This window comes from Sorex fumeus, unplaced genomic scaffold (assembly GCF_029834395.1).
Source record: "Sorex fumeus unplaced genomic scaffold, SorFum_2.1 ptg000010l, whole genome shotgun sequence".
In the NCBI taxonomy this organism is placed as follows: domain Eukaryota; kingdom Metazoa; phylum Chordata; class Mammalia; order Eulipotyphla; family Soricidae; genus Sorex; species Sorex fumeus.
In genome coordinates this window covers 23,799,397-23,825,467 of record NW_026606067.1, presented here as the reverse complement: position 1 = coordinate 23,825,467, position 26,071 = coordinate 23,799,397, and the positions used below count along the sequence as shown (strand labels likewise).

Genomic DNA, 26,071 nt, shown 5'->3' with positions numbered 1-26,071 from the left:
CTCTCTTAAGGTCCATCCGTAGGATCCTGGGGACATGGGTGGCCATGGGGAGGGCTCAGAACCCAAGTGGGCCCCTTGGTAACGGGGCTCAGTCAGGATGTGGGCTGGTGCGTTACATCGAGTCCATAGTGATCAAGACGACAGTTTGTCCCCTGCTGTTCCTCGTACTTGGGATTCACCTCCAGGAGGGAGTGCAGACGCTCTCCTATGGCCTCGCTGAGGTGCAGTTGGAGACCTGCTCTGTGGACACAGGTGTTCGGTCCCCGGGTTTCTCTCCTGCCTGATGGCCTCATTCTGCCTTTTAGTTTTCCTGTGAGCACCTGCCTCCGGAAGGGGAGCACGATGAGCTGGGCTCTGGAAGAGTGGAAGGAAGGCCTGCCATGGCGGGTGCTGCAGAAGGTCCAGGAGCTGGAAGGGCAGCTGGACAAGCTGAAGAAGGAGAGGCAGCAGAGGCAGTTCCAGCTGGAGAGCCTGGAGGCAGCCCTGCAGAAACAGAAGCAGAAGGTGGGTGGGGGCAGGGGGACTGGGGGGGGGGCTCACTGGGAGCACCGCAGTGCTTGGCATCCCAGGGCCCGACTCGGGCTCTGCTCATACCCGTGTGGCACTCTTGGAACTTCAGCCGTTCCCCCCTCATGCCTGTGCATTGGCCAGCCCCGAGAGAGGCGGGCGCCGCTGTCTGCGCACAGGAAACACTTCCCCGTTTTAGTAAGCCCTGAACTTTGCAGTGAACGGTTCGGGGGATTTCTGGGTCTCTGAGCTCTTTCTCAGATTCTGGGAAGCGTGTTCAAGGCTCCTGCCTGGGGTGGGTGTGTGGACGCCTGCCTGCCCACCTGCCCGCCCGCCCGCCCGCCTTGCAGGTAGAGAGTGAGAGGAGTGAGGGCGTCAGCCTGAAACGGGAGAACCAGAGTCTGGTGGAGGCGTGTGAGGGCTTGGAGCGGGCCAAGCAGAAGATGGCGCACGAGCTGCAGCTCAAGGAGACGCAGCTGAGCTTCCAGGAAGGCCAGCTGAGCTCTGGCAAAAAACAGATTGAGAGGCTGGAGCAGGAGCTGAAGAGGTGGGTCTCCTTGGGGCGGGACTGCGGGGGCTAGTAGAGGGGCCTGGGCTGCCCATACCCACCGCTGGCCCCCGGGGAAGCCGACGAGGAACAGGAGACCGGCTTCTCTCTCTTCTCTTTTCAGGAGACTTGCTTCTTGCTTCTTTTTTTTTTTTTTTATGGCGGGGGGGGGGGGGGGCTGGGGGAGGGTTTTGGAGCACACCTGGCGAGGATCAGGAGTTACTTCTGGCTCTACTCAGGGAACTATCTGGGGTGCCGGGGATTGAACCAGGGTTGGCAGTGTGTGAGGCTGAGCCCTACCTGCTGTGCTCTGGCCCTGGCCCCCAGACCTTGCTTATCACTGGCGTCCGTTTCCCGGTGACTGGCAGCTCTCTTGGCCTTCGACCCTAAAGAGTGCTGGGCCCCAGGACTTGCCCCTGAGTGGGTGCTGCTGCTGGTGGCCCCCTGCTGCTCGGAGGCTGTTTCAACGGCTGGAGTTGCTCCCCTGACCAGACTGCGTCCAGCGGCAGCTGGGAGAAGGCTTGAACCGGCTTCACGTTGTCCCTTCAGTTCCCGTCACTGCTGTGGCTGGGGGCTGTCCCTGATCGACCAGCTTCCCCTGCACTCCGGTAGGTGCAGAGCAGAGCTGGAGAGGACACAGGTGGCCACCCCTTCGGCAGAGAGCGCCCCCTCAAACCAAGCGGCCACCCCGCAGAAGGGCTTGCTTGTCCCGGTGACGCCCAGTCACTGCAGTGGTGGTAAGAGTTTTTCCTCCTTGACTGAACTGGCTCTTTTGTTGAGATTTTCACCCTGCCAAGGAAAGGACTCGATTCGGTTTTGTGTTGAATCGGGGCCACACCTGGCAACGCTCAGTGCTTGGGGTGGCCCTGGTGGTTCTGGGGCGTTGGGTGGGACAGGCTGGCTGTATGCACAGTGGGTGGGACAGGCTGGCTGCATGCACAGTGTGTGCCTCGACCCGTTGCCACCTCTCTGGTCCTTGGTTACATATTTGATTTCTAACGTGGGCTTGAAAAAGGAAAAGAGCACAACCCCTGGGGCTGGAGTGATAGCACAGCGGGTAGGGCGTTTGCATTGCACGTGCCCAACCCGGGTTCGATTCCCAGCATCCTATATGGTCCCCTGCGCACTGCCAGGAGTGATTTCCTGAGTGCAAAGCCAGGAGTAACCCCTGAGCATCGCCAGGTGTGACCCAAAAAGCAAAAAAAAAAAAAAAAAAAAAACACCAAAACAACAAAAAAAGAGCACAACCCCTGCCCCTGCCCCTGCGTGTCTGCATCTGGGAGCGGTACTGGGCTGCTGGCGGAAGCCCCGAAGTGCTGGCCTTTTTTCCTTGCTCTTTGTCTGGCTCACACCCACAGTGCTCTGGGCTGTTCCTGCCCTGTGCTCAGGTGGGGACTGAACCAGCTGCAGCCTTGTGCAAAGCGAGCCCCCCACCTCCTGGACCACCTCTTTGGGCCCTGGCTTTTGGTTCTGCTTTTTGTGGTACCAGAAATTGAGTGCAGGGCCTCCTCTGTCCAGGGCACGTGCTCTGTGGCCCTCAGGGCGCCCTTCTCAGGGTGCCCTTTTGTTGGTTTTGTTTTGGGGCCACACTGGAGGTACTCAGACACCCTGGCAGGGCTCAAGGACTGTAGTGGGTGTTGGGGTCAAAGCTCCTTTCTCCCTTTATTGTCTCTCCAGCTCTTGGGTATGAAATAATCGGTTTCCAGGGCAGGGGGGATTTCAGCAGCACTGCAGGCTGAGCCTGTTGGGGGCCCTGGGCCCAACCCTGACATTGCATTTCCATTGTCCCCCCCTGAGGGTGGTCCTGGGTGCCCCCTGGGCTCAAGGGCTCTAGGCAGCTCAAAACCAGTCCTCTGAAAAACATGAATAAATCTCTCGGTGCCGCTGAGCCAGTGCTAGGAAGTCCTGGTTTCTGTGTCTGAGAGGAGTTTGACGGTCTCCCCTACTCCTTCTGTCCCTCTTTGCTGGGCTAACGCTGTGGACTTGTCTGCACCAGGCTCCGACTACGAGGAGCTAAAGGAGAAGTACAACAAGGAGGTGGAGGAGCGGAGACGCTTAGAGGCGGAGGTCAAGGCCTGGCAGGCCAAGGTGAGGCGTGCGGGAGCCCTGGACCAAGCAGCACAGCTACGGGGCCACCTGCCCCGTTTCGCCCGTTTCACAGCTGCCAGGTTCCTGTGTGGCAGAGGCTCTGCCTGCTGCTTGGCAGGAATGCGGAAAGCGGGTTTGCACAACTGGGGGGCCAAGTGTTTGGGTCGGGCTCTGCGCCGCGTGGAGTCTGGGGCAGCCGCGGCACTGGGCATCTCTGGAGGACGGCAGGGGAGGCTGCATGGATCGGCTTGGAGCCCTGCTGCGCCCTGTTGTCTGGTGGGAAGTGCTGACATGCCGCTGGCACCCTGTGGGCGGACACAGCCTGCCGGAGGGCTCTTGGGTCAGGTGTTGGGAGTGATCCTTGCACTGAGCCAGCAGGGATGCGCACCCAGCCTGGTGAGGAGAAGCAGGCATCTGGGGACCAGGGGAGGGTCTCAGTGGCTGGACTTGGTGGTCGTTGGCCTGGGCAGAGAGGGACACCAGAAAGGGACACCTTTCTGGTGTCCCTTCTCAGGCCTTTGCCCTGCCAGAGAGGGCTGAGGCTCCGATGTTCCCCTTGCAGAGAGCCAGCCCGCCCATGCCGCAGAGTACCAGGACCCACCGGGACATCGCCCGGCACCAGGCCTCCTCGTCCGTCTTCTGGCAGCAGGACTGGACTCCTAGCCGTCTCTGCTTGGGCGCCCAGTCGACTCCTGGGAGGAGACAGTCCTCGGCTGGGGAGCAGGCGGGGACCCCGAGCAGGCTGCGGTCTGGCCAGAGGGACACCGTCAGCAGCTGTGGAGACTGCTCGAGTGGGTCTCACCTGCTGGACCAGCTCAGAGCCCAGAACCAAGGTGACCTTGTGCTATCCGAGATAGCAGACACTGGGCCTGTGTGTGTGTGTGTGCGTGCGCGTGCATGTGCGCGCGTGTGTACATGTGTGCATGTGTGTGTGTGGAGGGAGGTATGGGGGGGGTAGGAGACACACATGCTTTTGTACCTGGTCCCCAGCCCTCGGAAATGAGTGTGCGTTTTATTCACATACTTACCTTTCGAGGCCGAGTTGTCTCTTGCTTGCTCAGCCATGGACACATGGACACGTGGGGTCCCTGGTTGTCCACGCGGGAGCAGACCTGTACCTTGGGTGTCTGTGCCAAGGGCTCCAGGTGGTGTTTTGGGATCGGGGACTGTCCCGGGCCACGTGCTGGAGGGTGAGGATAAAATGCTGTCCCTGGGCGGGCTGGAGGCTGCCGGGACTGACTCGCAGGAAGCCAAGCCCGAGCTGAGCCCACGCGGGGGAAGGTTGGCTGGTTGGGGCTCTGCCCAAGTGCAGATTCTACTTGTGACTTTAGTGCTGATGGAGGTTCTGTGGTTTGCGCCACTGTGGGTGATGGTTCCCCGCTTGCGTGGTCCCACTCCACCCCACTGCCCTCCCCCAAAGGGCCTCGAGGCCGCTCCCTCTCAGGCTGCCCCACCCAGGTGCAGTTCTGTTCCCGTAGGCCATGGGTTGCTATCTTGCTGGGCGCCTAAGTCCCAAGTGAGGATTTTCATGAGTGCTGTGACGGGGGGCCCTTGGTGACTTGTTTGTGTCAATCCTTCCCCTGCCCCCCCAGTTCCTGGGGGAAGGCATGGGGAAATGTGTTTTTCCCGTGCTCGGGACGGCTGGTGTCACCTGCCCGAGATGAAACCCCATGGAAGTAGCGGGGGTTTTGTGCAGCCCAACTCTTCGCCTTGTTCCTGGGGACCCCGCCCTCATGCCCGCCACTGGGCCTGTGCCCTTTCAGAGCTTCGGAGTCAGGCCAGCGAGCTGCAGCTCCGCCTGCAGGCGCAGGAGAAGGAGGCGAGGAGCCAGGGCGGCCGGCTGCAGGAGCTGCAGCTGCAGCGGGACCGGGCGCGCGCCGAGCTGGCTGACAGCGAGAAGGCTCTGGGCAGGAGCCGGGACGAACTGGCACGGGTCAGCGCCCAGCACGAGCAGGCGGTGACCAAGGTAGGCTCTGGTGGGTGGGAGGGAGCAAGGCCAGATGGGCGCGGGGACCCTGCGCCCTCCATCCGGTCGCTCTCAGAGCTGGGGTGACGGGTTGGGTGGGGTTGCATGCTCCTGGCCCAGTGCCGTCTTGCCCTCAGGCCTGCAGCACCAAGATTGTCTCTGTACCCCCCCTTCCCCACGATCCTTCGTGGCATCTGTAGAGGGCGGCTGTGTGGGCAAGGATGGAGCTTCTAGAAGGCTCTAGCGCCTCTGGCTGGGTTTCTTCTGCCCGGGCTCCCAGCCTCTGGGGATGGTGCGGGGTCTCCCACGTCCCTTGTCCTTCTCTCTCATGCTCCCGGTCTGTACTGTGTGTCGGGCACTGGTTCTGGGAGGTCAGAGGTCATTGCTCGCTTTGTTGCTTCTTTTTTCTGCTTGTTTTGGGGCCACACTCGTTGGTGCTGGACCCTGGCTCCCAGCCACCAGTGCCAGGTCTTTCTCGCCTTTACCCTTGGGGTCTCCCTGCGCTGCTCGTGTCCTCAGGTCTCTTCTCGGCCTGCTGGGCGGAGGTCGTGGTGCTGGCGGGGGTGCCTGACCCTCTCCATCTCCCTTGCCTCATCTCTGAGGACCTGCTAGGCGAACTGCTCATTTAGAAACCCCCTCGCCCCCATCACCCCCGCACGCCCTCCCATCTGCAGACTCCCGCCTGCTAGCCCTGACTAGGAGTTGGGAGGTAGACAGAGCCTGGGCCCAGCTGTGGGGTGGGATTCCGCCCCCCCCCCCCCCCAACATTGCCAGATCCCAAGCTGTCTGGACCGTTCCTGACACCTAGTGGCCGGCAGCTCTTTCGGCCCTCTGCCAGTGAGGCCTTCCTGGGCTCTGTTTCACTTCCTGCCTGGGAAGGGGCGTAGGGTCTGCTACCCCCAGCCCCGGGTGCAGGCGGCAGGAGGGGCAACAGGGGTGCCCGGCCCCGAGAACTGCTGAGAACATTCTGGACTCCAGTGGGTGATACTTCTCGTTGACCTTATTTGCTGCGGGACCTGAGTGCCTGGCACATTCCCAGCACAGGGGACACTGCCCATGAGTCTCGGTGGGTTCCTAGTAGGAGCTTTGGTATGGTCAGGCCAGGGACAGTGTCCTGTGCTGAGCAGTGGGTTTCCCTGGACCTTGGCTGTGCATTTAACCTTTTGATTGGGATGTTTTTGGTTGTTGGGTTTTTCTTGGGGGTGGGGGGGATTTTTCCTCCCAAGTGGTGTCAGGCCCCAGGGCTTCCCTGGGGAGTCCGTCCCCCATGTCTGTGCCTCATTCCCCTGCTGTCTGTGCCCTGGGGTGCTGGATGCTGTGGCACTGGTGGCTCATTCGTCCACTGGCTCTGCTCTCCACTCTGGTGGTTGATAGGTCGGAGTGAGATGCACGGGCAGGCCAGGGCCCCCCGCTCCCATCTCCTTGGCCCCCAGTTTCCTTTAGGTGAGACTGGCTGTGTCCGGAGACTCGCCTTGGCGCTAGCCTAGGTCAGTGGGTGGGGCTCCCCAGCTCCTTCCAAGCCTGTGCTGCTTCCTGGGGTGTTTTGGGCATTTGCCTGGGCAGGCAGAGGGTCCCCCTGCCCAGGGGAGGGTCAGAGGTCTTGGCGGTTGATTTCCCCAAAGTGTCTGGGGATGAGGTGGTACTGGATAGGAGCGCTGGGTGGCTTGTGGAACGTCGCTGACCAGAGGCAAGATCAGACATGCGCATGGAGCGTCCATCATGCCGGAGGGACGCTGCCGCCGGGTCCCAGCTCGGCTCCTCCCACTGTTGCTTCTCACCTCACACATGTCTTATCCTTGTGAGAAACTTAGCCAGGGCTGAGTTGGGCTGTTGGGCCACGCTGGCGTCCAGACGCCCCTCGTGGCACAAAATGCAGCTGAGGAGGCCTGGGCAGCCTGACATGCTCAAGGGCAGGTGGCCGCTTCCTCTGACCCTCTGCTCCCCCGCCAGTGCTCTGAGCTGGAGCAGAAGCTGAAGAAGCTGGTGGAGGACCTGAGCTGCCAGCGGCAGAACGCTGAGAGCGCCCGGTGCTCCTGGGAGCAGAGGAGCAAGGAGAGAGAGAAGGAGCTTCAGGAGGTGAGGCTGGGCGTGCGCGGGCTCCCCGTGCTCCTGCCCGCCGGGCTGGCCCTCACGCCGGCTCCTTGGTTCCTTCAGGAGCTGTGCCGGCAGCAGCGGGCCCTGCAGGGCCTGGAGCAGGAGCGTGCGCAGACCCAGGCCCGACTCTCGCAGGAGCTGCAGCAGGCGAAGCACGCCCACGGCGCACTGCAGGCCGAGCTGGACCAGGTGGGGCTCACACGTGTGGGGGAGCAGAGCGCAAGGGGTGTTCCTGGGGCTGGGGCCCCCTACAGCAAGGGGCGGGGTGGAGGCCACTAGCCGGGTGCTCTCGCCTGCACGTGTGCTCACCCTCCTTGGTTCTTGTAAGAAATTTCTTTTTGTCCATCAAGTCTGTGATATGTGCAGTATTTGATATGTTATGAGCACGTTATTTTCATCCGCACCTTCGTGGCACATGCATCCTCCTGATCTCTTGGCTTCATATTTACCCCCTGGGGTTGCATTTACTGCTGGTTCTATTTCTTTGTGGCTCTCTGTGTGTGCGTGTGTGTGTGTGCATTCCTGTGCGCGTGGGTACATGGGCATGTGTGTGTTCCCTCCCGCCCACCCTCTCGCAGCTCCCGTGCTGTTTCGGGCACTGCAGGCTTCTGTGTTCTCAGCTCCTGCTGGATGCTTTCCTCAGCCTGACTCCTACTGTCCCAGCTGACCACTGCTAACCCTCTCACTCCAGGACTGTTTAGTAGTGAGGAATCAGTGCTGGTTTAGGAAGCAGCTTGGGGCTGGTGTTCATCAGGTAGGATGTGAGCTGACCTGAGTTCAATCTCTGGCACCTTGCATGGGCCCCTGAGCCCTCCAGGAGTGAACCCCGACACGGCCGGTGGGGCTCAGTGGTGTAACCGCCTGTCTTGCAGGTGAGGCTGTGAGTTTGAGCCCCGCAGAGCCCCATGAGCTGAGAGGGACCCAGCTGCTCTGCTGTTTGGGGGGGGTCCCATGGCCACTGAGGGTGTGTGAGGTCCTCAGCTGGAGCATGTGGCTTGCTGGGAGCTCAGCCAAGCGTGTGCGGGCTCCTGCCGTAACAGATGTCAGCTGGGGGGAAGGCAGGGGAGTCGATGGGGGAGAAGCGGTGACCCAGGGCCACCTAGTGACGGCTTCTCTCGGCAGGTCACCTCCGTGAAACTACAACTGGAGAAAAGTCTGGAAGAGTCTAAGCGTAAGCTCTGCAGAGCTGAGCAGGCCTCACAGGCAAGTGAGCTGAAGGAGAGTGAGCTTCGGAGAGAGAGTGAGGTGAGTGAGTGCGTGGGGTCTGGGCACACACGCACACATGCACACACACAGCCCGGCTCGGTCCCGAGTGTTTGGAGCTGCCCTTAAGCCAGCCTGGGCTTGGGAGTGGCCACAGGAAACCGCGGAGCCGTCCCCACTCCTCCAACTCCCTTCCCTCCGGTCACCTGCTGGTCCTGACCGGCCTGCCTGGTCCTGCTCTGGCCGTCTGCTGGTAGGGTGTTCGAGGTGGGTCTTAATTGTTCCTTTAAGTTTTGGAGCTGCCCCTTCCTTGGGCCATTTGCAGAAAGCAGGTTTCCTGAACGCTTCTGCTCCCTGGTGTGTGTGGGGGGTGCTTGGCCCAGCCTGTCAAGGTCCTGCCTGTCCCCAGGGCAGTCGAGCGGGAGCTGTTCTTTGGCTCTGAACATCACCTGCTGTGTGTGGGGCCACAACAGCTTAGGAGGAGATGGAACTTGTGTGGGAGTTTGCCTGTGGTTCGGCTGGTGTTTGCAATCCATGGGAAGGAGTGCTGCTCTACCCTGTCCTATTGGGAGCCGACAGCGACCCTTTCTGCCGCTTGACCATTGGCCTGAGCTTGCAGACCCTGTCTGCAAGCCGGTCTCAGAGGGGCCGTGCTGACACTGCCACCCGCCTGCGCTGACCTGGCCAGCGGGTGTTTCTCCCGCGGGGTCCCTGGGTTCCCGGGACCTGCAGACTCACCCGGTGGGTCTGGTCTGTGCCACCCACTGTGGCCGGCCACTCCTGGGGATGCTCAGCTGGAGGGTGGGCCGGCCCCACCATGGGCTCAGCCTCCCGGGCCATGTGACCCTCTGTCCCTCCAGTGAAGTGCCCGCCCGAGTGTCCGGGCTGCCAGGGATGCTCTGCAGCTTTGACTCTGGCGCTCGCTGGATCCTTCCTCTGCAGCAACTGCCCCAGCGTCTCCAGCCTCGGGGGTGTCTGAACAGGGCCAGGGATCCCCGAGTGGCGTTGCTCCCGTGCTTGTGCGTCCTGTTCACCTGTCTGCCATTGCAGGAGCTGAGGAAGGAGAGTCAGCAGCTGGCGGCGCAGGTGCGCCACCTGCAGGAGGAGCTGGGCAGGGCTGAGCGGAGCTGCTGTCAGAGGCAGAGCCTGGAGGAGGAGCTGAGGGGTGAGTCGGGGCTGCAGGGCGCCCCCTGGTGGAGGAGCTGGGAGTGAGTCGGGGCTGCAGGCAGGGTGCTGAGTCCCTTGCTCCTACCTGGCATCTGGTGGGCTTGCTTCTCTCCTCTGCGGTGTGGAGTGAGGCTGAGCCTGCTCTGTGGGCACTGTGACCAACCCATCCCTGCACACATAGCTGTGCTTGGTGCTGGTCCCCCTGCACTGTGCCAGCCTCCTGGGGGCAGCCCGCTCCCAGCCTCTGGGCTGCTCTATGGGTCAGGGCCCACCTTTCCTGGGCTCTGTCTAGGAGGGCTTCCCAACCCTCTGACAGGGTTCAGAGGGAGGGAGGCTCATGACAGTGGGAACGCGGGATGGGGCGGAGGAGGCTATAGGCTATAGGTTATAAACGTGCAATAGGCAACGTTTCATTTAAAGCCGAGAAGGTGAAGAAGTCAGTGCGCTACCGGCCTGAAGAAAGGACCTGTTTTTCCCTTCTTTCTTTTTGGAAAATCACCCTGATTTTACCAGCTTGCAGAATGGGCTCATATTGCTGGAGTCTGCCCTCGAGTGTCAGAAGCAGGGTGTTTTGGCCACAGCTGGTGTGCTCAGGGGTTACCCCTTGATCTGTGGAGTGACCCTTATGGTGTGGGCTTGGCAGCCTGCAAGGCAGACCTGTCCTGGGTGCACTCGCTCAGGCTGGGGCCTCCATTTCTCTTCAGCATGCTGTAAGACACGGCGGCAGGCACCTGTCACTTCCCGAATGCTGCCTTTGGACCAGGCTTCAGTGACTTAGTTTGGAGGGTAGTTTTCCTTTTTATTTTTTTTTTTCTGGCTTTTTGGGTCACATCCAGCAATGCTCAGGGGTTACTCCTGGCTCTGCACTCAGGAATCACTCTTGGTGGTGCAGAGGGGACCATATGGGATGCTGGGGATTGAACCTGGGTCTGCCGCGTGCAAGGCAAACGCCCTTCCACTGTACTGTCACTCCTGCCCCTCATTTTTTCTTCTCCCCTAGCACTTAGAGCTCTAGAAAAAGAAAAAAGAAATTTCTTTAAGATTCCTGACAACTTACAAAAAATTGTCATTTTGTTGTTGCCAGCCAAGATTGAGTCTCAGGAATCCTTGCTCCTGAATCTCCAGGAGAAGCTGGACAAGCAGGAGAACCCCGTGGAACTGGAGGAGCTGAGGCGGGCCAGGGCCGACCTAGAGCAGCAGCGCGATGGCTGCCAGCACCTGCTGAGGGAGAGGGAGCAGCACCTCGAGCAGCTGAGCGGGCAGCTGAGCCGAGTGGAGCAGGAGTTGGAGGGGCAGCGGCAGGTGCTGGAGGCCCAGCAGAGGGAGCAAGAGCAGCTAGCCGCCGAGCGGGCGGCGCTGGCCCTCTGGAAGAGCGAGAAGGAGCCCGAGCTGCAGCAACTGGATGCAGAGCGAGGGGCCCTGCAGGACCAGCTGAGGCACCTGGAGGCGGGTCTCAGGGCCCAGCAGCTGGAGAGCCACGAGTACCGGGAGCGCGTGAGCACGCTGGAGCTGGACCGGGAGAACCTGCAGGCCGAGATCCGGGGCCTGCGCTGCTCACTGGACAGCCGCAGTGCCGAGGCTGAGGCCCAGCAGCGGGTCAGCGAGGAGGCGCGCCGGGAGGCCGAGGTCGTAGCTCAGAAGCTCCGCGAGGAGGCAGAGAACCAGTGCTCTGAGGTGGCCCGGCTCTCCGGGCAGGTGGCTGATCTGGAGCAACAGCTTGGGGCGCTGGCCAGCGAGATCAGGAACAAGGACCAGGCCTACCAGGACCTGCTGGCTGACTGTGAGAGCCTCCAGGCGCAGCTGTGGGCCAAGGATGCCGCCAGCGTTCCCGACAGAAGCCTGCTGGAGCCGGTTGTGCCAAGTTCTACCTTTGCTGACGGCAAGGGAGAGGGAGGGAGCCCACGAGCCCTGGACAGTGGCCACTGCCATGTCCCAGCTCCCTTGAGTCACCCTGATTTTGCCAGCCTGCAGAGCAGGGTTGCATGGCTGGAGTCTGCCCTCGAGTGTCAGAAGCAGGAGAACTCGGACCTGCAGCGGCGCTGTGAGCAGCTGGTGCAGCTGAGAGGAGAGGCGGAAGAGAACCTCGCCCAGGCCCAGCGGCTGCACCAGAGTCTCGTGGCCGAAACCAGCCAGCGCCTCAGCGAGCTTCAGGAAGACGCTTCAGTTTGCCAGACTGCGGCCACAGGCGCGGTGGCGGCCTTGGAGAACAAGGAGGAGCTGCAGCTTCTGAGCGAGGCACTGAAGGCGGAGCAGGCTGAGACGCAGGAGCTGCGGGCGCGCAGTTGCTCTCTGGAGGACGCCCTCCGGGAGCAGCGGCGGGCAGTGGATGCGCTGACCTCCGAGAAGGAGGAGATCAGCTTCGCCCTCGCCCAGAGCGAACGGGAAATGGCAGCACTGGCCCGGGAGAACGGCTCGCTCAGGGACACGAACGCAGTCCTGGAGCGAGAGAAGCTGAGCCTGCTCCGGGAGAGTGAGAGCTGCCTGCGCCGCGCCGAGGAGAAGGAGCAGCGCCTGTCGGAGCTGGCTGACCAGCACGCCCGCGAGAGGCTTGCTCTGCTGCAGCGCTGCGAGGAGGCCAGCCAGACCCTGCGGGACCTTGGCGAGGAGAAGGCGCACCTGGAGAGCTTGCTGGGCCAGAGCAGGAGCGCCTGCCAGCTCCAGCAGACGGAACTGGAGCAGCTGAAGGGCAGGGCTGCAAGGGAACGCCAAGCCCATGCCGCCGAGCTGGCCCAAGCTGAGGAGAGGCACGAGCGTCTCCGGCTGGAGCTGGTGGCCCGCCTGGCAGAGCTTCAGGGGCCCCCCGGGAGCGGGCCGAGTGGCTTCAAGTCAGAAGTTCTGGTCCTCACGGGGGCCCAGCCGCTGCGGGCAGCCCGTGACGCAGGCCCAGGGCACCCCAGCCCTGAGCTGACACCACGGGGGCAGAGCCACGAGGGGAGCCCCGGCCGTGCCAGCACGGGGGAGGCCGCCGTCCTGCACATGGACCTTGAGGAGGAAGATGTGTCTCCGCAGAGAGCTGATGGGCAGCTGGGAGCCACGGTAATAGAGATGGAGCTGGAGCCCGAGGGCCCGCTGGAGAGGAAGGAGGAGCCCCGGCCTGCACTGGTGCAGCCTGCCATCGGCCTGGGCTCTGAGTCAGCCGCGACCCAGGAGCTGGCAGCCAGCCCCAGCGGCGAGAACGAGCTCCTGCAGCAGGCCCTGGGTCAGCTGGCCAGACTGGAGCAGGTGTGCGAGGGGCTGCGCGGGCAGAAGTCGCGACTCCTTGCAGAGCTGGACGACGTGCGGGCCCAGTGCATGGCGGCCACCAGCACACTGGCCGAGGAAGTCGAGGAGCTCGTCCTTGAGGCCCGGGGACTGAACCAGTCCCCGGGGCTCCTCCCCACCCAGGAAGAGGGGCTGAGAGCAGAGCTGAATGCGACCCCCAGGGGGCCCCCTAGTCCTAAGGATGCCTGTGACCAGGGCCCCGAGGCAGAGGTCCGCAGGCACTTTTCTGAGCTGCAGGAGAAGCTCTTCTCTCTGCAGCATGAGCACCAGCTCCTGCATGACCAGCGCTGCCAGGTGAGCGCCAGGGTGGCCGAGCTGCAACGCTACGTGGGCACGCTGCAGGCAGATAGCCCTGTCCTGCGGGGCCGCCTGGTGGAGAAGGTGGCCGAGGACCCTGGCGACGGGAGCTTTCTGTCCCTGTCTTCCTCCTGTGTCACGGACAGCCCCGGCCTGCCACAGGTCGGAGAGTCCTTTTACAGAGACCCTGAGCCCGCGGGGGAGGAGACCTCCTTCAGCCTCCTGGGCGGGAGCGGCTTGGCCAGCCCCCGGGAGGACAGCCTGCCCGTGGCCACTGGGCTGGAGGGGCTGGAGGCCCGCTGCCGGGAGCTGGAGGAGAGCCTGGAGAGTCAAGGGGCAGCCAAGGACAAGACCATCGAGGAGCTGGAGCAGCTGCTGGGCGCCGAGCGGCGGCGGCACCTGTCGGAGAGCGAGCGGTGGCAGCAGCGGCTGGCCAGTCTCACCGCCGACATGGAGTCGCGGCTGGCGGAGGAGCGGAGGCACACAGAGCGCCTGGCGCTGGAGCTGGAGGCTGCGCAGCTGCAGATGCAGGGCCTGGACCTGGGCTCCCGCTCGCTGCTGGCCCCGGAGCTGGAGGAGGTGTGTGTGGAGGGTGGGGCCGAGCTGGGAGGCCCGCAGGGGAAGGGGTTTCCTCCTTGGACTTTGGGTCGAGGTGCGCTTTTAGGGTTCATTCCTGAGAATGCTTGGGCAGTCAGTGCTGCTGGGAACTGAACCAGGGTTGGCGGTGTGCAAGGCAAGTGTCCTGATCCCTTGGCTCTCATTCCAGCCCGCTAGACTGCTTTATTTTCTGCTCTGGGTTTACTCCTGGCTCTACTCAGGCATCACACTTGGCAGGGCTTCTGGAGATTTTATGTAGTGCCAGGGATTAAATCTGGGTCAGTCACTGAGCAAGGCAAGCCCCCTACCTGCTGTCCTATCTCTACCCATCCTAGACTATTCTTCATAGTCAGATTGTAACAGACTACTCTTAATGTCAGATTGTAACTCTGGCATTAAGAATAGTCAATGCCAGAGTAACAAGTGGATAGTTATACATAGTTGCAATCTTACATAGTTAGTATTTTACGTAGTTGCAGTAGTTACAATCTTAGACTATTCTTAATGCCAGAGTTACAGTCGTGGAAAGAAATGTAGAAATTTATTATATTACTGAATATTTTGCTAGCAATTTTTCTCTGATAGAAAACCATTCACTGATATCAGGCATTGGGAGAGATAGTTCCTTGTTTAGGAATACAGTGGTTTGATTACCAGGTTTCTCTACATAAAGTCTTGGATTTGATGACAAACGTGTGTGTGTGTGTGTGTGTGTGTGTGTGTGTGTACAAAAAACATGGTAGAACCATTATGTGAACTTTTGAAATATACTGTGCTGGCCATTTTATGTGTGCCAATTACATAGTGGCACCGATGATGCGGAAAATAAGATATTGATAACTGTGAGACTCAACAGTGTTCACTGTTTCCCTGTATCCGACCTGGATTGGGTGGAGGTGTTGAGCGGATATGCACGGCCAATCCCTTGTTATGGATGAGAGTAGTCTGGGGCATTGATCCTGGGCATTGTAAGGGCCAATTTGGTGACAGATTTGGTCATGAGTCCCCAGTACCTTTTATTGAAGATCAAGATGAAAGCTGAGCACTGAGGTGGGACTGGGCAGCCTCATGCCCGAGACCCTCATGCCCGAGCTGCCCGGGAGATTCTTGGGGGAATCGGGAAGCTTAGGTAGGTTACCATGGCGTAGACGACAGCACGTTTGCCCGCAGGGTTCAGGCTCAGAGGGAGCACTCTTTCAGGAGTCTGTGCAGTGGTGTGGACTGTGTCAGGAGTCATCTGAGCCTGGGGGGGGGGGGTCTCGTTCCTCAGTCCTCTGCTTGATGGTTGTTCGTTGTATCTCATTCTGTATCACCGCCACAGGCTCTTCGGGTCAGCAATGAGGGCCAGCAGCCCACAGAATCAGAAGATGCTTACCAGGGAGCCGAGGAGAATGCTCGGCCACCTGGGACGGGCCAGAAGGAAGAGAACCCACCCCCGCCTTCCGGGGGCCCACAGCTGGGAGAGAGCTCTGGAGAGGCCCCTGGTGAAGGCAGAGCCAGGGGCCCATCCCAGCCGCCCTCGCCTGCTCGGCCTGCCTTGGTGTCCGCAGATTCCCCAGAGCTGCAGGACGCCCTCCAGCACCTGCAGCAGCAGCTGAGCCAGAGTATGAGTGAGAGGGCGGAGCTCGCACGTGCCCTAGAGGAGCGGGAGTGCGTGGTACAGGGTCTGCTCCAGCAGCTCCGCTCACTGGAGGAGACCCCCTCCAGGCACTGGGAACCAGAAACCTCCCCGAGCCAGGGGGCAGAAGGGGACATTGCAGACCCTGGTGACAACTTGGACGTGGACACAGATGGATCGTGCCGGGCAATGGTGGCAGACTGCGCCTGCAGAGAGCGGGTCCTGGAGGAGGAGCTGGAGGGGCTCCGTAGCCAGTGTGGGCAGGCCGAGGGGCGCGTCCTACCCATGGAGGCGAACCTGGCCCACATGCAGGTGAAGAAGCTGCGTTTGACCAAGGACAATGAGGACAAGTTGAGACTCATAACCTGCCTGGAGGAACAACGCGCGGCCTTCATGGCAGAGAGGAACTGCCAGCTTGGGCAGGGCGAGGCCTGTTGCGAAGGGGACGGGGAGCGAGACCAGAAGGAGCTGCCAGGAGCCCCCGAGGCCCAGTCCCCAAGCGCGGGCTGCACGGAGATGCTCAAGGACTCGCCCGAGGACGGCGGGGTCCAGGCAGGGCAGGGCAAGTCGGAGTGCCAGGCCCAGGCCCTGGAGGTGGCGCTAGCCGAGAGGGCCTCAGCGGCCACGCGCCTGGGCTGTGCTCAGGACGAGCTTCGGCAGCTGCGCCGGGGCATGGAGCGCCTCCGCGAGCGCATCGAGGCGGATGAGCAGCAGCGGCGCCGCGCCCGCGAGCAGCTGCGCCAGAGTGAGCGCCGCGGGGACATGCTGCAGGACCGCGTGGAGAGTCTGGAGCGGGAGCTGCAACTGGCCGAGGAGGGACAGGAGCGGGCCATTCTGGACGCCGAGCAGGCCCAGGCCGAGGCCGAGGCTCTCCGTGTGCAGGTGGCTGGACTGGCCACGCTGGCGCAGCAGCTGCAGGAGGCCCGCGGCCAAGTGGCCGAGGTGGAAGCGCAGCGGGGCTCGCTGGAGAGCCTTCTGGAAGAAGCCAGGCGAGTCAAGGCGCAGCTGGAGGAAGAAGTCCGTGCCGCAGCAGAGGACCTGAACAAGCTCCAGGAGGAGGTTGCGGCCCTGTGCGCCGGCTGGGACTCCCCGGGTGCAGCGGGAGAGTGCCCGGAAGAGCCGCGGCCGGAGCAGAAGCCGGAACCTGGGCTGGGGCTGTTTGGGGAGAGCCTGGCCCGGTTGCGCACCTGGCTGCGGGCCAACCAGCAGGAGCAATGCCAGGTGTGGGCGCGGCTGCGGGATGGCGAGCACCAGGCAGGTCAGCTGCAGGAGCGAGTGGCCAGCCTAGAGAGGGAGCTGGAGGCAGCCACCAGCCACCGGGAGCGGCTAGCCCACGAGGCCAAGTGCTTTCAGGCGGATGCGGCCACAGCCGCCGCCAAGCTCGAGGACACCAAGCAGTGTGTGGAGTCTCTGCGGGAGGAGCTGGCCAGCTCAAGATCCGAGCAGGAGGCCCTGTCTGCGGACCTGCGGGAGCAGCGGGAGCGTACGTCCGACCTGGAAGGCCAGCTGCGGGAGCAGGCACGGTGCAGCCACGCAGCCCACACGACCGCTGACACCCTGCGTGCACGCCTGGCAGAGCTGGACGCCGAGGTGACCAGCCTGCGCCAGTCCCGTGAGGCCACCGAGGTGTGCCTGGGCGCCCAGGTGGCCGCGCTGGAGGGCCAGAAGACCGAGCTGCTCAGCCGCCTGGAGGATGGTGAGCGCAGGCTGGCAGAACAGGAGGAAGCTGCACGTGTGCAGGCCCAGGACCACCGACAGCTGGTTGCACAGTTGGCGCAGGCCGAAGCCCGGGCAGAGCAGGAGGCCGAGCGGGCAGGTCAGCTTCAGGCCCTGCAGAACGCCATGGATTCCCAGCAGAAGGCGCTGGGGGACCTGCAGGAGGAGCTGGCAGCAGCCCGGGCAGACAACGTGGCCTTGGAGGAGCAGGTAAGTGGTGACCGCCCCTCCTGGCCCCGGGTGCACAGGGTTTGGGGGGGAGTTCCTTACTTCCCTGGCTGCTGTGCAGAATCGGGGAGCTCAGTGAGTATGGGGGTGCCTTGGAGGTTGGGGGCTGTTTGGGTCAGGCCCATACTGGAGGCCACGGCTCATCACAGGTCCACACCGCGGCCTCCTGGCAGAGCTTGCCCTAGAGCAGGGCCCTGTGGGACTGGACACCCTGTGCTCCGGCCCGGTGACCAGACAGCAAACGCTGCAGGGCAGGCCCTTGGCGGGTCCCCTTAGCCACCCCCGGCTTTGCCCCAGAGGACCAAGGGTACTGCTTATTATTTCCACAAGGCCCTGGCTTCTAGTCCCAGCCAACTGCTGGAGGGGAAGAAAAGGGGACCTGGAAAATGCCTCTGATTGTGGCCCATCACTCCTGTGGAACAGATTCTGGCTTTCTATGGCCTGCACGATGGTTCACTCAGACGAGGAAGTTCACTTGGGGGCTGGCCTCCGGGCAACGCTCAAGGGGCCCCCGGGACCTATCCCAGTGTTAGTGGCCAGCCTGGCCAGACGAGGCCCTACTTGGGGGCCACCAGTCTGAGGCCCCTGTGTTCCAGGGGTCAAACTCAGTTCCCTGTCTGGGCTCTGCCTTCTGACCCCAGCGACCTCCCTGGCCCTCAGCCTGGAGCTGTGACCAGCTACTTCTCATCTCGGTGGGTTTCTCCAGCCCCAAGAGCTGAAGCAACCCAGGTAGCTGCATACCCTGCCTTCTTGGATGCTGCGTTCAAACATGCTGCACATGTGACTTGGAGACGTGGTGGAAACCTTGTCCCTGGCCTCCTGTTGCTGCGTTTGCTCAAATCCAGCTCCTGGGCTGGACCTGGTCCATCTTGGTGTTGAAGCCCCAGCGCATGCCCGTGACTGTGGGTCTTAGTGGTCCTTGGTATCCTGGACCCCTGGCCCCCGTGTGGCCAAATGTATGGTGGCCTTTTGCCTTTTAGGTCAGCACCCTGGTGGCCAAGGATGCAGAGCTGCAGAAGGCGTGGCAGGAGCGGGAGGAGAAGCTGTGCGGGGAGAAGGAGCGGCTCGCCCAGGAGCTCAGAGCTGTGTCCGAGGAGGCTCAGAGCTGCCGAGTAAGTGGGCTGCTGACCTGGGCGTGCACCTCTGCTTGGGGGCCTGTGGAGGTGCCCGGGAGGTAGCCAGACAGGCCAGGCGCCCCATCGCCCGCAGACATTCCACAGCAGCCCTGGGTGTGTTCTGAGGTGCTCTTCAGGGCAACTCATGAGGCAGGAGGCAGCCGTGGCCGCATCTCCCAGGCGGGCATCGTCATTCAGCCCCCCAGGGAGAAACCTGACTGGACCGTGGGAAGGAAACAGCGAGGGGCAGTGTGTGTGTGTACATGTGTGCACATGTCTGCGTGCATGTGTGCCTGTATGTGTACGTGAGTAAGTGCATGCACATGTGCCTGTGTGTGTGTGCGTGTGTGTGTGTACCTGTGTAGCAGGGCTGGTCTGAGAAAGTCGAGCGGAACTGAGTGGGGTCCTGAAGACCGGACCAGCCTCTGTCCTTCAGCATCTGTCCAGGCTGAGATGGGAGAGTGGATGGGAGCAGTGGGCTGTGAGGGTTCGGATCTGCCCAGAGTGACCACAGGAGACCCGCTGAGCAGCCAGCCTTGCTTAGGATGGCCGCTGCCTTTCCCAGATTCCATGAGGCAGCATTTGGCAGCTGGGAACAGACAGTAGGCAGGACGCAGTGGAAAGGGGAGGGCTGGAGCAATGCAGACACAGGGCATTTCAGAGGGCCACGGGCCCTCCCGAGGGAGGAGGAAGAAGCGAGTCCAGGGGGTCAGCATTGTGAGGTGGGCGGTGACTGGCCAGTACTGTCGCTTGGGCCACAGCTGGGCTGGCGGGAGAGGCAGGTGTGCGGAGAAACAGCCCTGACTGTGGCTGGGTCACTTGTGGTCTGGGGGGCCCGGGAGGGCTGGGTCTCTCGAGGTCTGGGGGTCCCAGGAGGGCTGGGTCTGCCCTGCTTTGGGGACCAGGGCATGCCCATGGCAGGGTGGGATGTGTGCACTCATCTGGCCCAGAAAGGAGCATGGCTGGGAGGCTTGAGCAGGAAGCAGGGTGGGGTGTAGGATCATGGCTGCTCAGGTTGGTCAGTGGGGCCAGATGCCGGGGTGGGGTGTCATTCCTTGACTCTGGGATTTAGAGGTCTGGTTAGACTCTGGGCAGAAGAGACTGCAGGAGGGTCCTGATCTGCCTGCCCTGTTCGGGGGCTCCTCGCCCTCCCCCAACTCGCTCCTGCTGTGATTCCCAATGTTCTCACTGGGGCCCAGCCACTGTCCAAGTTGGTCACTGCTTGTCCCTGCAGGGCCAGGTGGAGGTGCTGAGCCTGGAGAATGAGGAGCTGCGGGTAAGCCTGGATGGAGCCGGCCGGGCACAGGAGGAGGCAGCCCAGTACCAGCGGCGGCTGCTGGATGCCGAGCGGCAGGTGAGGCTCTGGACCGCGCCCCCCCCCCCCCAGAAGTGCCCGAGGCTGCGTGGCATGTGTGGTGCAGGAGGTCCTCGTGCTCCTTGCCCCATTAACAGGTCACATTCGTGACTGCCCTGGCCTGTAGCCCCCTCTGTCACTTGGGCTGTTGCTTCACGTCTGGGCAGGGCCGGGCAGAGCACCCAGAGGCTCCCAGGCCCTGGCCGCCTCTGAGCCCCGTCCCAAGCCTTTTTGAAACATATCTCAGATTGGGAGAAGAGGGGTGGGGGTGTGACTGGGTCACTCTGAAATGGGCTTCAGACAGTTACGATTTTAGGGGAGAGTTTCATTTAAGGATTAGGAGGATGGAGAGATAGGTGGGGATCGGGCCCAAGGGACCCCATAAGGCCAAGGGGAGGGGTTGAGAGACAGGTGACTTCCAGGATGGGGAATGTGCCTGATTTTTCTGTTCCTTTGTTTTGGGGCCACAGCCAGCAATGGTCAGGGGTTGCTCCTGGCTCTGCACTCAGGGGTCAGTCCTGGTGGGGCTCGGGAGGCTGGCCACTGGACTGCATGCAAGGCAAGTGCCTTATCAGACCTGTGCTGTCTCTCCAACCCCATGACTTATTTCCCATGACCATGCTTTGGGCCAAGTCTCCTGGATAAAAGCTGCTTTCTTCTGCCATAGCATGAGCTGGACATGCAGACGTGCCACGAGAAGTTGGCTTCAAGGGAAGAACAACTCAGCGCACAGACGGCCGAGCTGGAGCGACTCAAGGGCAGTGAGGAAACGCTCAGACAGGCCCTGGAAGCCACCACGAACAACCTGGAGGAACTGAGGAAGAAAGCCCAGGTCTGGCTCCGACCCTCATGGTCCACATGGCAGGGGAGGCCTGGCCCTGGGGCCAGTGCTAAGCGCAGTTATTGCTCTTGTCATGACTTATGCTAGTGATGGTTCTTGGAGTTGTTTTTAGAACTGGCTGGACAAGACTTGAGCCCTGGCCAGAGGATGTTGCAGGCTTGTGGGTAGCCAGGTGGCTGGGTTGGGCTGGCTGGGGAGCGGTGAGGGCCTCTTGCTCTGTCCCAGAACACCCCCCTCAGGTTCTCTGGGAGCAAAGTGGCGGGTCCTGGTCTGCAGAGGGTGCTGTGGTTGTCCCACCAGGGAGGGAGCCCCACCTTGTCCTCATTCCTGCAGATGTTTTCCCGGAGATGGAAACAGAATGTGCCACGTCCAGACCCAAACAATTCATAGCGTCCACCCTGTGCTGACAGGGTACCCTGAGGTTTTCCAAATGTATGATACTAGTTGTATATTGAATATCTGTATTTTGGCAGGGACAGGGGTTGTTGGGCTTCTGGCTCTGTGCTCAGGGACCACTCCTGGTGGTAATGGGCCATGCCAGGGGTTGAACTGGGGTTGGCAAGCGCCCTAACCCCTGTCCTCTCTCTCTGGACCTCACCCCTACTTTTTAGCAACTTGTTTACTGGTGTTTTGAACCTGGCTTGTTCATAGTAGGGAATGTTGGCTCAGATACAGGGCACGTGGTTCTCGGAGTCCACCTGGATCTTGTATTGTCCTAGCAAGGTGCTAGTTGATACATGTTAAGTGGAGTTAGAGAGAGGAACCCCAGAAGGGCAGTGCTCCTGCCCCATAACTGAGTTGTATGAGATGAGTGTGTGGGGTGGAAGCATGGTGTCAACCGAACCCTGAGGCCTCGCATCTCCAACCAGAAGCTCTGGGAGCGGCATGGTTTCAGAACTACGCAGGTTTTTCAGGTTGTGTAGCCTGGTGTGTCTGCAGCCTGTTTTGTGAGACCCACTGGCATCAGGGGACAAGACTTCAGTCAGGCTCTTGCTGGTGCAGTGGGCCAGCCTCACATGGTGCATGGACACAGGCTGTTTCAGCATCTGCCAGGCCAAGCATTGCCTGTGAATAAGTGCCGGGCTTTGAGGGGCTGAGTGTGTGTGTTTGTGTGTGTGTGAGTGTTTATGTCTGTGCATGTCTATGTGAGTGTATCAGTGTGTGTCTGTGTGTCTCTGTGTGTTGTCTCTTTGTGTCTATCAGGGTGTGTCTGAGTGTGTGTGTGTGTGTGTCTGTGTGTGTATCAGTGTCAGTTTGTATGTATGTGCCTGTGTGTATGAGTGTCTCTGTGTCAGTTTGTGTTTGTGTGCCTGAGAGTGTGTGTGTCAGTGCGTGTCTGTGTTAGTGTGTCTGTGTGTCTATGTATTTGTGTTAGTGTCTGTTGTATGTCTGTCATTGTGTGTGTCTCTGTGTCAGTTTGTCTCTGTATCTGTGTATCTGTGTGAGAGTGTGTCTTTGTATGTCTGTGTCAATGTATGTGTTTGTATGTGTGTCTGTGTCTTTGTACAATGTCAACGTGTGCCTGTGTGAGTGTGTGTTATTGTCAGTGTGTGTGTGTCTGTGTGTGTATCAGTGTCAGTTTGTATGTATGTGTCTGTGTGTATGAGTGTCTCTGTGTCTGTTTGTGTTTGTATGTCTGAGAGTGTCTGTGTGTCAGTGTGTGTCTGTGTTAGTGTGTGTGTGTCTCTGTGCATCTGTGTCAGTGTGTGTGTCTGTGTGTCTGTATATATCTGTGTCAGTGTGTGTTTGTCAATGTGAGTCTCTATGTGTCTGTATTTGTGTGTGTGTGGGCGGGGGGGGGGGGTGGCAATGACCTGAGTCCCACTATTCCCTGGTAAATGTAGGTCTGGGGAATTAAGTTGGAGACAGAGCACATGCTAGGGCCCTGGCTTCCATCCCTGCAAGCACATGGCCTCCTGGGCACTCTGGTGTGGGCCCTGGTGGCCCCTGGCCCTGCTGGAGGCTCAACCTCCCACCCCCCCCCCCTTGCCCCCCAGGCCTCCTAAATTAAAACCCTTATTTTGCTGATAGGCTGTAGCTGTTGGCCTTTGCTGAGCCTCTCAGGCTTTGATGGTGCCTGAGGAAATGATTCTCACCCAGGGTTGCATCCCCCCAACTTCCCTGACCCCACCACAGACCTGGCCCCTCCTGGGTGAACTGAGAATGCCCTGTGAGGACGGTCCCAGGCGCAAGAGGGACGCTCGCTGGCCCCAGGGCAGGAAGGGAAGGATGGCAAAGGCCGCACTCTGCAGACCCGGAGGCCCTGTGTGGCCGTGATGGTTTTTGCTGTGGGCTCAGACCATTCCTCACCCCCTCTGCACCCTCTAAAGATGCAGCAGGGGTGGGGCTGAGGGGAGTGGCTCGGGCCTGTGAGATCTCCCTGCTGTCTTGCAGATGGACCAGCGGAGATGCTCGGAGCAGCTGAAGCAGGAGAGCGCCCGCGCACAGGGTAAGATGAAGCTGCTCATCCAGACATGTAAGCAGCTGGAGGGGGAGAAGGAGGCGCTGCAGAAGGAGCTGGCCCGGCTGGAGGCCACCGAAGAGACACGGCCCGCAGGTGGGTGCCGGCTTCCGGGCTGACAGGTGGGCAGGTGGGCGGGAATGCCCTCTGAACCCAGTCCCAGGGATGTGCCCTCTGCAGAGGGGGTGCTTTGGGTTGCGTTGCCCCCGGGGACAAGGCGAAGGGGGCTGGGCACTGAGCTTGGGGTGGACAGAGAGGCCTTCCCCGCACGGTGCCCCTGGCTCCCACAGGTGCTGTTGCAGGCGAGAGCCTGGAGGCCCTGCAGGCGGAGGTGCAGGAGCTCCGGGAGGCCCTGGAGGAGAAGGGCCGGGAGGCAGACGAGTACCTGGACAAGTACTGCACCCTGCTCATCGGCCACGAGAAGCTGGAGAAGGCCAAAGAGATGCTGGAGACGCAGGTGGCCCGCCTGAGAGCCCAGCCCGCCCGGCAGCCCCCTGGCCCGGCCCCCAGCCCTTTGGGGCAGGGGCAGCCTGACAAGGGCCCTGGCAAAAGGCCACGTGTCAGTGGGACGGGCTCCCCTGCAACCCCTGCCGCCTTTCCCAAGAAGAGCCGCAGGATGCCCCCAAGTGCTCCTGGGCCCCATGGGGAGCCTGAGGACCCCGAGTATGAGCCCGAGGGCCTGCCAGAGGTCGTGAGGAAAGGTGAGTGCCCGCCAGAGGCCTGACCACCCACCCCAAAATGTGCAGAAGTTCAGTCGGCCCCAAATTGTACTGCAGCCCCATGGCGCCCTGCGCCCAGCTATCTTTCAGTTAGTTCAGTTAAGGCCCCGGCCTGGCCTTCCGTGGCCATTCTCGGGGTCCCTAGGCAGGCCAGTCTCTGGGACTGCAGAGTTTGCAGAGATTTTCCCATTTCTCCCTCCCACCGCTCCCTCCTGCCCCCTCCCTCTCTCCCTCCCTCACCCTCTGTCCTCCCTGCTCTCCAAGAGGCAAACCCTGATCTGGGCAGCTCTGGGCCTGGCTGGGCTCTGACTGGAGCTGCTGAGGTGGGGGTCATGGGTCTGAGCCCCCTTCTCTCCCCCCAGGGTTTACCGACATCCCCTCAGGGAAGACCAGCCCCTACGTGCTGCGCAGGACTACTATGGCCACCAGGACCAGCCCCCGCCTGGCCGCCCAGAGGGCAGCGCTCTGCGTCCCCAGCTTGGACAAAGAAAACTTGGTGGGGACTCCCAAGGCCTCCACTAGGGGCACCAAACCCCCCAAGGTCAGGCTTCCCTTTGCCCTTCGGACTTGACGGCAGTGCCAGGAAGCCAGGAACTGTTGTGGGGGGCGGGGTTGTGTCACTGGGTGCAGGGCCATCCGGGACCTTCTCAGAGAAGGCTCTGAGCACCTGGGGGCCCTGGGAGACCCTCCTGTCATATCCTGGCCCTGTTGCCGGGAACAGGCCTTCTCCTGGCATCTGGAAGTTCCCCGCAGCATGTGTGTGGGGAGCCGTGTGGGGCAAGGTCTGAATTCCAGACTCCACTGGCACCCCACAACCACGGCTTGGCCTTTTGGGGCACAGGGAGGAGGCAGCTGGGCCCATGGTTCTGATCAACGCCTGAGGGTATGATGCCATCTGGGCCCTTGGCGTGCAGAGCCGGGTTTGGTTCTGCAGAGCCTGTCTGTCCTGGCTTCTAATCTAGTTCCTGTTCTTCAGGCCATGGTTGCCCAGCTCAGCCCAGAGGAGCCTGGTACGAACATGCTCATCGCCCCGACCCGCAGGAACCTCCCGGAGCCAACTTCAGCCGACAGCCCCCAGGAGGGCCTCCAGACCAGACGCGGCTGGCTTGCCCCCAGCCCTGAAGCCCCTGTGGAGCCCCAGAGTGGCGAGAACTGCCGGGTCCAGTAGGAGCACCTCACGGGAACCCCTGGATGGTGGCCACCATGGGAGGATATGCAGGGAACCTGCCACCCTCTTCATCCCTCCCCTCCCCCGCCCCACACCCAGGAAGAACTTCAGTGACCCCTGGACAGGGCGAGTAGGAAACTGGACAGTCCCTCTTCTCAACCTGTTTTCTCCCAGTATAGATGGGTGTGACTGACTTGTTGGCTGTGCGTCTCTGTGCCAGCTTTGTCTGCACAGCTCTTGGGGGGGTGCATATGGCTCCCAGGAATCAGGCCCAGGGCATACTTAGGTGGGAACTGGGAGTTTCAGGAAAGCGCGAGTGTGTTTGTGTGCGTGTGTGCGTGCGTGCTTGCACATGAGTGAGCTCTGTGTGTGTTTTGTGTGAGTGCGTGCAGATGCATGATCCGCATGTGGGCGTGCATGCGTGATCTGTGTGCGCGCACATGTGCACACGTGTGCACACGTGTGGCCCATCTATTTGTGTCTGTGCCACTTTCATCTGCATGTGTTATCCTCATCAGTCTAGCCTGTACATATGTGCATGTGACTGTGGGCTCCTGCCCCACACCGGTTGGCTTTGGCCCCTCTGAGGCATCCAGACGCTGCTGCTCCCTCAGGAAGGCCAGTTTGTCGTAGTTTGGGGTTATGCATCCTCACAAGTGGTGATCTTGCGTTGAAGTAGGGCATTTTACTTTTTTGAATAAAAAGATCTTTCGTGTTTCTGCAGATAGCTCTTAATAAGCGTCCTAGGACCCTGATACCTGCTGTTGGAAACTCCCAGGGCCCTTTGATCAAAGGAGGCATGTTTTCAGGAGGAATGCTGGATATTAGTGGACATGTGCAGGGGGGTGAGTTGGTATCTGGATGGGGAAGGAGAGGTCAGTGGCCTCGACTGCATCCTCTGGGCCTCCTGTGACTTCAGGTATTGGGGTTTGGTCCATTCTAGACTCATTCACCCCCAAGGCTGCCATGTGCTCCATGGCACATGGGCAAAGTCCGGGGGCGCTGCATGGACTCAGGCTCCTACACCACTGCTTACTTCATCGACTCAAGGACAGGGCCTAGAGTAGGGTTCCCTTAGGTGGGCCAGCTGCCCCCGGCTGGGGACAGGGGAGGACTGTGGGACT

At 61.3% G+C, this 26,071-nt stretch overlaps 1 protein-coding gene across 1 annotated transcript; it reads left to right on the top strand.

The window, feature by feature from the left end:
* The first annotated feature begins 342 nt into the window (after nt 1-342).
* On the top strand, nt 343-24,947 carry CENPF (centromere protein F). The gene is made up of 19 exons (XM_056110546.1): nt 343-504; nt 858-1,054; nt 1,667-1,791; nt 3,051-3,142; nt 3,705-3,975; nt 4,906-5,108; nt 7,059-7,184; nt 7,263-7,391; nt 8,325-8,447; nt 9,456-9,570; nt 10,657-13,709; nt 15,049-17,271; nt 18,270-18,401; nt 19,639-19,758; nt 20,426-20,590; nt 22,994-23,156; nt 23,351-23,761; nt 24,142-24,320; nt 24,756-24,947. The coding sequence occupies exons 1-19, from the start codon at nt 343-345 to the stop codon at nt 24,945-24,947; spliced, it is 8,181 nt and encodes a 2,726-aa protein (XP_055966521.1).
* The last annotated feature ends 1,124 nt before the right edge of the window (nt 24,948-26,071 follow it).